This window comes from Centruroides sculpturatus, unplaced genomic scaffold (genome assembly GCF_000671375.1).
Source record: "Centruroides sculpturatus isolate CEXI.00-Female unplaced genomic scaffold, Cexi_2.0 scaffold2904, whole genome shotgun sequence".
Classification (NCBI taxonomy): Eukaryota; Metazoa; Arthropoda; class Arachnida; order Scorpiones; family Buthidae; genus Centruroides; species Centruroides sculpturatus.
In genome coordinates, this window is record NW_019386992.1 from 2993 (window position 1) to 15322 (window position 12330).

The window sequence follows — 12330 nt, forward strand, 5'->3', positions numbered from 1 at the left end:
TACATCCGAATGTTTACTCTTGTAACCGAACGTTATGTTAGAAAAACAGATCAGAATTGCAAGTTCGAACGAGGAAAACATTTTATGGGAGAAAATTTGCTACTTCGATTGGGAACATTACCTCTAAAAGTTAATTCGATCACATCAGAGGCTTTAATAAAGTTCTTTCCAAACGAAGATGAATATAATTTCATCATTGGATTGGATATTCTTGCAGTGGAATCTTTTTCACAATACGATAAAATCATTCGTTATCATTTTTTGCATATCACATTTCGTGAATTTCTTGTAGCTTACAGTATATACAACGATTTTTCTAATTTTTCAACTTGGATCACAGATCAAATATTGTTGTTTTTATTGGGATTGTTTGGTAGTGATAAATTTCCCAAAAGTTTTCTATGTAAGTTAAAAGAAAGGGTATTCACTCCGAATTTCATGCTTCGAGCTCACAAAGAAATTAAATTAAGGGAAAACTGGGAGGAATTTTGTTCAAATTCCAAAGTAAAATTTTATGATATAGAATTAAATGAGATGAAACAATTATTGAATTTGTATCCATTTAAACAGTTGTTCTTTTGTTTCTCCGAATCTGAGTTTGACTACGAAAACCACAAAAATGAAATTTTTCAGTTCTTTAACGATTTCAGTTTCCCAAATGGTCTAAAAATTTACTTTTTTCTTATTAATATGACAACAGATAGGGATTATTCACACGATATTCGAGAGTCTATTTCGTGTATCATCGACTTCTTTCGTAACATCAGACCAATCGATTATGAAATTTACTTTATTGGTATATATAATTTTATCGATATATTTCATTGCTTCAGAAATGTTAATTATTCTTTGAATTTAACTGAGGGTGTTCTGAAAGAATTACGTATTGATGAAGGCGAAGAACTGATTGCATTGCAAACTCAAAATTCAGAAGGGACGTTTAACAGTTATTTCTTGTCGTTGGAACAGTACGAAACTTTACGTGATCGCATGAAAATTTATCCAATTAGAGAGAAGAATTCAAAATGCGTTGTCATTTAGATTAATGCAGGGGTGGCCAAACCGTGGCGCATGCGCCAAACTTGGCCTGATGCTGCACATGTTGTGCTGCCTTTTTAATAATGCAGAATTGGGAGAAATTAAAAGCACAACGGATTTATACATCCGAATGTTTACTCTTGTAACCGAACGTTATGTTAGAAAAACAGATCAGAATTGCAAGTTCGAACGAGGAAAACATTTTATGGGAGAAAATTTGCTAATCGATTGGGAACATTACCTCTAAAACTTAATTCGATCACATCAGAGGCTTTAATAAAGTTCTTTCCAAACGAAGATGAATATAATTTTATCATTGGATTGGACATTCTTGCAGTGGAATCTTTTTCACAATACGATAAAATCATTCGGTATCATTTTTTGCATATCACATTTCGTGAATTTCTTGTAGCTTTCACTATATACAACGATTTTTCTAATTTATCAACTTGGATCACAGATCAAATATTATTATTTATATTGGGATTGTTTGGTAGTGATAAATTTCCTGAACGTTTTCTATGTAATTTAAAAGAAAGAGTATTTACTCCGAATTTCATGCTTCGAGCTCACAAAGATATCAAATTAAGGGAAAACTGGGAGGAATTTTGTTCAAATTCCAAAGTAAAATTTTATGATATAGAATTAAATGAGATGAAACAATTATTGAATTTGTATCCATTTAAACAGCTGTTCTTTTGTTTCTCCGAATCTGAGTTTGACTACGAAAACCACAAGAATGAAATTTTTCAGTTTTTTAACGATTTCAGTTTCCCAAATGGTCTAAAAATTTACCTTTTTCTTATTAATATGACAACAGATAGGGATTATTCACACGATATTCGAGAGTCTGTTTCGTGTATCATCGACTTCTTTCGTAACATCAGACCAATCGATTATGAAATTTACTTTATTGGTATATATAATTTTATCGATATATTTCATTGCTTCAGAAATGTTAATTATTCTTTGAATTTAACTGAGGATGTTCTGAAAGAATTGCGTATTGATGAAGGCGAAGAACTGATTGCATTGCAAACTCAAAACACAAAAGGAACGTTTAACAGTTATTTCTTGTCGTTGGAACAGTACGAAACTTTACGTGATCGCATGAAAATTTATCCAATTAGAGAGAAGAATTCAAAATGCGTTGTCATTTAGATTAATGTAATAAATTACTTTATACCTGTCTATTTTTAGAAGAAACATTGAATTGTCGAGGAGGATAAAGGTGTCAGGATTAAGGTGACGTAGCGAGGGGGATTGGAAAGAAAATCGTATTATCTGACCGCCGGTCCTATAAGAATTCAGATATTTCGGGACTCCTGTAGCACTTCAATCTTACCTTCCACTACAGCTGACATTCTTCACTGGTTATATCGGTGCTAGAAGACAGTGCCTAGAACTTTATCTATTTTAAATGTGTGATGACGAATTCCACACAAAAATTATTTTTTTTTATTTAATTCCTGGAGTAGAATTCTTCAGGAAAGTGCGTTGTCTAGGTATAAGTTTCTAATGTTATATTTTTGATGTGAATAAAATGTTTATTATTTTTTAATAAAATACATAATTGTTTTAATATAAGACAGACTGTACCATTGCCGTAAGTAAGCTCATTAATTATCTTACTGGTAGACGTCACAAAGCGAATTAATTAAATATAATTTATTTGCGGGTGTTCATACGAAAATTTAAAGAAAATAGGGAATAAAACAAAAAAATACATGTATGGAGAAAGTAAGGAACTGGTATGCAATATAACGCTAATGTAATGTATATAAATATAGCATGTTTATACATATATATACAGAAAGAGTTTTATTTTAGTTAATTTACATACTTTAAAATAAGTCAAAAATACGTTTTTGATACTACGTAACCTTCAATCATAAGATCTATTTGATACACAATTCGACAAAGACGATTTATTTTTCACATAAAACATATTTTAAAAAAACTGAATGAAATAATAATCGAATTACTGTACTTCAAAATTCCAATTAAAAATGCGGATAATTTTATATCAATTATAAATTTGTAAATTTAAAACCGTTTCCTTCAACTTTGGTGTTGTACTAATTAATTAATAACGGTAATGAATAAATTAATTCTTTTGTATAGAATAGTTAAAAACACATTTAAAATAGAAAATTTCTTGAAATATTTATCTATTCAAATCCAAAAATAAATTACAGTAATATATATACAACAAGCAGATGAGCTGGTTGTAAATACATTACTGTAATCGTACAGAAAATTACCCTTATTACATTATAGCCAATTTCACTCATTTTCACTGGGTGCATGAATTTGTTCTTTTTCTTTCGAGACTAATTAGAGAATTTTTTCATGGTCTAAATATATGTTCGATTTTCTGAAAGAAACGAAAAAAACAGCATCTAAAATAGTACAGTAAAGCTGAGTTACTTAAAATAATCCTTAACCCTCTCCCACACGGAGATAATTTCCAAAAATTCTTTTTTAGTGTGCATTTTCATGACGTATCCTGTGTACCAAATTTCATCTTTCAATTCCTCACCATTTGGGCGCTGCGTTTATTATTATTATTATCATTATCATTATCAACCCATCTCGATTATATTATAATATTTAAAATATATATATACTATAATATAATGTAAAAGAACAAAATTATAAAATAGATAAAAAGGAAAAATAATAATAATAAAGAAAAAATTACATTTACAATGTCAGTTCTTTTATTGTATCGGCATTATGCAACTATTCTGTAAGTTATTCTCGATGAAATGTTTTCATGCTGTGGGTAACTTTGTGTGTCATTCTTATAATTCATACATCGGTCAAAAAACTTATTTATATAAATTTCAACTTTTTCCAAATTCATCACTAATGCTGATGAGTTTACTGGTTTTATATTTCAAGCTTCCTCCCTTTCTATTACTGATCCTTCGCTTTGTGTCATTCCAGACAAAGTTGTACAATATTGCCCTTTCTCTATGTTATATATGTTCTTTAAGACGTTTATAAAGGTTTCTGAATGTAATTCCTATGTATTTTTTCTCCAAACCCAATCGTTCATTTTTATACGGGATTCTGTGGTACTCTAGCCTGCTTTCCTTTCATTGAGTTTATCCTTATCGCTTCTTAGAACGATATAAATGGTTGGCGCTCTTTTGAAAAGTAACTGGAAATCTTTGTACTTCGCTATTTCACTCACAACACCAGTCATGTTCTCGTTATACATACATTTAGTTATTTTGTTCTTTTTTTGTTATCATTCTCTGTCTATTCTGCGTATAACCTCATCAAATTTTCAAATACAGCAGTTCTATATCCTAACGATACAGCAATGTTTTTAATTCTGTCCAGCTTTCATCCTCTCATATATGTTGGAGCATTATATGAAGGTACTGTACTTCTTATTAGTGCCCTTAATGCCGAAAGTTTATAAACATAGGGGTTATAATACGTAAATATACGTAAATCGAGGTTATTTTTATATAACAACAAAAAAGTTCTACAGATCTGTTAATGTTTAAATAAACATTTAAGAAAAGAATACAGACACAACATTAATGAAATCAAAATATTTGTAAGGTTATGTAGATTATTTTAACATAGCGTTAAACATTATGTTAATATATTTGTATTATTATATATCATATCGAACTTAAAATACCATATCGAACTTAAAATACCATATCGAACTTAAAATATCATATCGAACTTAAAATAATGAACTTAAAATACGGGGTTATTACGGTAGTAATAAACCGTGTAAAAATTAATAAAATAAAACAAATGTCCACTAATGCTCAAACCTCCCCCTTGTCTCAGTTTGCATTTTCTCGACGGTGAAAGCGACTCTTTCCCGTGATTATTTGACCTCCCGGCAGTGCACTACCGTTTTAATTAATATCGGAACTAACGGCCCAAGGATTCAGTAGTCGCCTGCTCATTCAATATAGAACCTTGCGTTTTCTTATGCGGAATACCATCATCTCCGATACGGAATAACATCGATCCCAACGGGAGTACGTCCCCGCACCTGGAACAATTCGCCGTCGCGGCTTCTGTGTCAAACGAGACACGATGGAGCAAGTTCTGACGAGGCACCAAAGAGGTGCCAACCCTCCAGTAACAGTATATGTCTTTATAGTATAAACTGTTGTCATATTAAATGTTCATGCCATTATTTCCGATGATATATTCGACTTATAAGACACAATCGGTGACTACAATCAATTTCTAAAAATTTGTACAAACAAAGTCCATCAATTGGTTTATACGTATGGAATTAAAGGTCCGGTTACCATTGAGAACAAAATGATTTCAATGTAGTAAAGCGAGTTATTCTAGCAGTCAATTGTAAAAGAATAAAAGAATTGTTTGCAAAAGTTCAAGAACATTTTAGCATAAATAATAATCTTATAAACATTGATAAAGTCTGGGGAAAGTTTCTTCAAGCTTGAAAATTGAGCAAAAATTTTCCGACTGGGCTGCTTTATTTTATTATGTAAATCTTTAAAATTAATAATATTTAAAGTGAAAACTGGAACAACTAATCATTAAAACCGTGGGGTAAAACAAGTAAAATTGTAAAAATAAAAATACAACGTATTTGTTTGCAACGCATAGAGTTTGCACCTTTTTATACGTTGTAACCAATAAACACAGTTAAAACATTAAATCCTTAAAAACCGATAAAAACAGGTCTGCAATTTTCAAATTCCATACCTATACAACTTCAGAGTAGTTCTTTGCACTTGGCAGTTGCAGACAGAAGAACCTTGCATTTGCTGCCACGATAAAAGCTATCATTGCATCAGTCTTTTAGGGAGAGGCGATTCTTGCACTTCGGGATACGAAGAGGCGCTGTAAAAACGAAGTAATCAGAGTAAATGACTTTGTTCTTGTGTTTTGTTCGTTTTAGGCACCCATTTTTCCATTCGGCTTGCGTGCTATTTTTTTTATGAATTTCATTAGGCACGTTTATTTACGGCCAGTAATCATGTGCAATGTCACTTTTACTTTGCCGTATCTCGAAATCGAAGTCATAGACATCCATTTTTTATTACTTTTTTGAATCCCTCATTGTAATTAATGTGAAATGGCAGTTTCGTCTAAATCGGAATAAAGATTTATATATAAAAGTGCCGCGGAACTCGAACAGTTTGAAATTCGAACAAATTCTCGGAAGAAATTTTGCCGCAAAAGCGAACTTTTCTTGACATTCGAATACAAATAAATATAGCCATACTGTATGGTGCATGATGAATGATACGAGTAGGCGTGATGCTGTACTGTTGTTACATTATTCTTTAAGATAAAATTGCTTAGCTTTGGTTTATTTATTTACGACAATGCGTCAAATTGGAGATTTTCCGAAAGAGATCTTTATAAAAACCTGGCCCCTATTTAGGTATTACAACGTGAAAAAAATCTGAGAAACTTCGTGTGGGCATTCCCTTGGCGAGGCGCAAATCCATGACCAACTACCACTGTTTAATGATTTTTATCCATTGGTAAACTCAGAAAATTGCTTTGAAACTCAAATGCCCTATAAGAACGAATTGAAGTCGGGTTACGTGTTATCATTTTATACTTATTTTCAAGACAATAGGAAAAATATACTCTAGAAGATAAACGGGTAATCTTGTAAATAACAATTAAAACAATAAAAAATTCTTTAAAATTAAAAAATATATATTTACACTTCTATCAATCTGCTTTAGTTTACTTCTTTAAATAAAAATATGTTTCATATTAGTAGTAATTTAGTTATTGCTAAAAAACAGTATAAAATAAAAAATAATTTAATTTATTCAGTCAATTTTATCTTCAAATTATTCAGACAAATAAGAGGAAAAAATATTTATTGAAATTTCATACAGGGAATATATTAAGAACAAAAATTTAAAATAAAAATTATTCATTATATCAATTAATTGTAACGACTTTATATTAAAAAAAATGTATAATAAAACAAAATAATAGACCTCAATATGTCGATGCAACTTTTCACTCCTCAGACGAACAATTGAAATGTAATTTGAATATATGAAGTGTATAACTGATGGGACCGTAGGATCGGTAAAGTGCATAAAGACGTTGCTCTTTGAAATTATAGAACTGATTAACAACATTACCATATTTTTTTCTATCAACATTTATAGCAATGTATGGAATTTCCTTTTCGGTTTTATTTGACAAAAAAGAAATCTGTACTATTTTCAAATCTTCCAAGCAATAAACCCTGCCATAAGCAACGAATGCATATTCCATCCTGCAATTTCCAGCATCAACAGTTTGCTTGGACAAAATTTCTAAGTTCTCTGGATCGATTTGAAGCGCCTCGTAAATTTCGGTAATACCATGACCTATAAGGTCAAATACCCAAATATTGTCCTCGTCTATGCGAAAGAATAAGTAATCAATTTGTGTAATAGGACTGATTATTTATCCTAGTTTCGGTTCCAAAGTCTGGAGGTTGTGTTTGAAAATTCTGTGATCAAAATCCTATCGACCGTAATAAATTCCATTGTATACAATTCCCCAATCTGTCGATATGTCAGGCAAACGAATTTCCCTCAGAATTTTATAACTTCCGTTTTCATTTAATCTGTATTCTTTTAAAGAAGAATATCTATTTTCCTTCAGCCAAATGTTCAGATTTCCTTCAGAATCCTCTTCAAATTGTGCGATATCTAGTCTTAGGCTCCCATTCCATCCCCAGCTCATTCCATTCCCATATATTGGGAATGGAATGATCTGGTGATCTGTAACGTTGTCCAGAATGCAATCTGAAAATAAAAATATCAAATCAATATTTATATTTACAGAAAAAATTCAGATTTGAAATGTTTTAATCAGCTTTTACTACAATATGATACCACTTTAATAATTCTAAAAAGAAAAATGCTTAATATTAAAAGTAGAAATGAGCTTCTTAAAAATTGTAATAATTTTTAAGAAGCTTTATATTAAATGCTAATAACGAATAAAATTTTCATCAAATGTGACCCCACTGAAGCCATGTTCTTTTCTCCGCATTCCTTGATCTCTAATCACCAAAACTCAGTAGTATTAATCAGGGGTGGATCTAAGTTTTCAAGGTTTAAGGTTTACTAAAGTCCAATGGAGCCTCATTTTTTCCCTAAGATTTATAATTTTTAAGTTAAGGTTTAAAATTCGCTTTTAATTACATCAAAATCAGAGTTGAAATATATTGATTTATGAAATGGTATTGAATGTCAAACTTTATATCTCATATATATAAAAACATGAGAAATAATGAAATATTTACATTGTTTAATTCCCGACTAATTACGTTTTGAACTTCAACTCTTTCCGCTTCTACTTCCAATTTTAGTTGACTTAATCACCAATTTCCGTTCGTTTTATATTTCTGATAAAGACTCCATCTCACGGAAGAATTAACTCAAAATTTAAAATTGAAAGTAAATGTAAAAATAAATTATTAATTACGATTTATAACCATTTTAAATCAGTTAGAGCACGATTAGGAATGTTTGGAACCTGTCACTCGTGGCTTCTTGTGGCAATACACAGCCTTTGTTTTGTATTATTGTTGTAAAATGAGTTTCCTTAATAATACAATTTTAATTTACTTAGACTTTATAAACGACTTTATAAAAAAGAAAATGACATTTCTGGACTAGAAGCATTTTGAAACATCTAGAAATGCAAACAAGATGATATTACTTCGATAAGTAAAAAACAGAATAACCTATAAAGTAAAATTTTATCTTTACTACTTCTTTATTTTCGAACAATGAAAACATGGCACCCCTCTGATGCTATGCTTAATTACCAAAGCAAATGTATACTCTATTAAAGTTTATTAAATGTATACAAAATAAATATTTATTAAATACACAACCGAAAAGAAGAACAAAAAGAAATGACTTTTCTTACGTCTACTTTCTTGTTTTTTCTTTTCTTCAGAATCATCCTTTTTCCCTCCTGTTCTCCTGTTAATACAAACAATTTTCCATGATTTGTTATTTCTTCAATATCAAGATTTAAAAAAATTAATCGATGAATATAAAGTGATAACAAAACGTATTGAAATACCTCAAAGTGTACTCATGTAAATTGTAACTCTAAATTTAATTAAAAAATTGCACAAAAAACTTAATTGAAAAGGTTAGTTAATTAGTACATTTTATTATTTTTCCTTGTTAATTTACGTTAAATTAACGGTGTGAAAGAGGTTAATTAATTGCATATCTAATATAAGATAATATATGTATATGTATATATTGTACAGTACCTTCTGTTTCTGTTATGTTTATTTTACAAATGGCTTCCAAAGTAACACAATACTCGCAGAGTTCAGATTTCTACAAGCATAAAAATATTAAAGAAAAATATAAGTAAATAAAAAATAACTACACTTCCTGGATGTTGTAACTTTTTTTACTTTATTTTGAAGTGATATTTAATTGTAATGATTTAAAATACAGTTTACTATAGACTTACTTTTATACTGCATTTTCTGTTCAGCATTACTGCATCTTCGTCTTTCTCTCCGCATTCAGTTTTAGAAGAAATGTCTCTTATTTTATGTTGATGACGAGAAATGTCATAATTGATGTTCGCATCCGCTTCTTTGCTTTTGATATAACGCTCTTTTATATCGGGTGGAGCCATTCGAATATTACTATTTTGAGGTGAATAAATGATGAGGAACACGAGGACAATCAAGAAGAGCAGCAGGTTCAGAAGGTAGAGTATTTTTATTTGTATTCGATAGTCTTTTTTTTAATATTCTCCATAGTGCTAAGAAACAAATATCATTATTTAACACAAAAGCTTTATTATTAAATATACGTCTGAAAAAATTAAACATACACATAAAAGTATAACAATAAAATTACATGTAAATTGCCTAAGGTAAGAAATAAAGCCATTTAAATATCTACAAGGAACAGTGTGTAGTTATTGCTCATTCTTTACAACTGAAAGGTTTACGTATGCAAAAAAAGTGACACCACTGATCGTAATGTTGGAGGGATGTATGACAAAATCCTCGAATGCTATTACGCATTTTAATCTTTATTTAAAATAACAGTACCGAAGTTTTTGAAAGCTTTAATAAAAGTATGGCTGATTATACTAATGAGTTTTGAGTTTAAACTTTTAATATCAATTTATAAATTAGTGAGAAACTTCTAAAGCTAAGGAAACCAACAGAAGAAATATCTCTAATATACAGTATTTTCTTCGATAAAACAAATAAATTTAAATATTAACAATTTATATTTTGAAGTAAACTCAATACAAAGTTAACAAACAGTGGGCTTACCCAACCATTTACAATGATATTTATTTCTTACGTTTAAAATTTAAAAAAATGTCATTATTTATCATTAAAAAAACATGCTGAAAGGACTCGAAAAATATTTATTTCGATCGAATTTATAAAATTGTTTTATAGAAAACGAATACTTACCAACTTGTTTTCGTGTTGAACTTCAACTCTTTCCGATTCTGCTTCCAATTTTAATTGACCTAATCACCAATTTCCTTTCGTTTTATATTTCTGATAAAGATTCCATCTCACGGAAGTATTAACTCGAAATTTAAAATTGAAAGTAAATGTAAAGATAAATTATTAATTACAATTTAAAACCATTTTAAATCAGTTGGAGCACAAGTAGGAATGTTTGGAACCTGTCACTCGTGTCTTCTTGTGGCAATACACAGCCTTTGTTTTGTATTATTTTTGTAAAATGATTTTGCTAAATAATACAATTTTAATGTGCTTTTTTAATTTCTACTTACTGCTAGACTCAAATTTTATATGAGGACGTAAAACTTCGTACTGCTCCAATGAAAGAATGTAACTGCAAACAACTTTAGAGTCATTTCGAGTTTATTATAAACCCTTGTGTTCAATATATTTCAAACGTAGTCATTTTATAAAAGCATTAGCCAAGATTTGGAGAAGAACGGCCGATTTTCTACGGCAGGGACGTTCACTTCCTTTTCCTCCCTACATATAATTTGAGTGTATATAGCAGAATGTTAAGTAATTTTCTTTTGTATTTTCTCGGTAGTTGTCGTATCCTGTGTACCAAATTTCATCTTTCAATTCCTCACCATTTGGGCGCTGCGTTTATTATTATTATTATCATTATCATTATCAACCCATCTCGATTATATTATAAGATACACAAATGTCTGCAATATTTTCAAGCAAGTACTGTAGCAATCTCTTTTTTAATGCTGTTTGCTGTAGTAAAGAGAGAATAGTTATTGCTGTATTCATATTAATCACCTCTAAAAAGCTATAAATTATTTACTTATTTATTTTATAATAATTCAGATAATGCTTACAACAACAAAATGCTTTTCTGAGTTGAAGCATCATAAAATTTTTGCTCTTGTAAATTGCATTTATGTAGAAAAAGATTTAATCATTTAAAAAATTTCTGCTATTTTATTACTCTAAAATGAATAAAGTAAAATCGAGTAATGTCGGATTTGTCATTATAAGATTAAAATATATTTGACTTATTTGCTTAATTGTTAATGTTAAATGGACTAACTTAATTTGAAAGATTTCAATAATTGTAAATAAAATAATTGAATATCAAATAATTAGTTTTATAAACAAGATTTTATGCTTTCAGTTTGAATAAAAAATATTCAGATAAAACTTTATTCAAGTGACAAAATTGTGTACTTATTATTTAATTAAATTTGCTTTCTGTTATCTTAAACCTATGTCAATGTGTATTTTTATGGACTTAATTGCAAAATTGTTGCAAAATTTTATGTTATTTACAATGTAATAGTTTTTAGCATCTTTACAAGATAGAAAAATAACAAAATATACAATATATATTCAGTACAAGTACTTAAATTTTCTGTTTTAAGTGACATAGTACACAGGGAGGTCCAGAAGTTAGTTAATTGAGCAAATTGCTTGAACAAGATACTATAAAAAACTTATTAATTAATTGTTTAAAATGACAAGTAAGATGTTGTTTTAAACAATTTCTACAAAATTTTGAAGTAGTGAAGCATTTAAGACAGTAACTTAGTTTTTACAGTGTTTAACTGACTTTTGGACCAACCTGTATGTCTTATAAGCTGAAAAACATAAAAACTATGTGGAAAAAATGAATAGATATTTCTCATAAATTGTTATATTTTTGTCATAAAATAGTGATTCTTAACTATTACTGGATGGTAGAGTTCTTAGCCTCTAGNTCCTCTGTGATATTTTTATATTTTTGATTTCGAGTAACCTTTAAAAAGCAAGAAATAGAAAAA

The 12330-nt window shown here is 29.3% G+C and overlaps 1 protein-coding gene across 1 annotated transcript; it reads right to left on the minus strand.

Moving 5' to 3' along the window:
* Positions 1-6894: 6894 nt before the first annotated feature.
* On the minus strand, positions 6895-11105 carry LOC111616024. Its single transcript, XM_023357465.1, has 5 exons — positions 10502-11105; positions 9529-9828; positions 9320-9389; positions 8962-9017; positions 6895-7826 (listed from the first exon to the last, which is right to left on the minus strand). The coding sequence occupies exons 2-5, from the start codon at positions 9697-9699 to the stop codon at positions 7761-7763; spliced, it is 363 nt and encodes a 120-aa protein (XP_023213233.1). The 5' UTR covers positions 9700-9828; positions 10502-11105; the 3' UTR covers positions 6895-7760.
* Positions 11106-12330: the final 1225 nt, after the last annotated feature.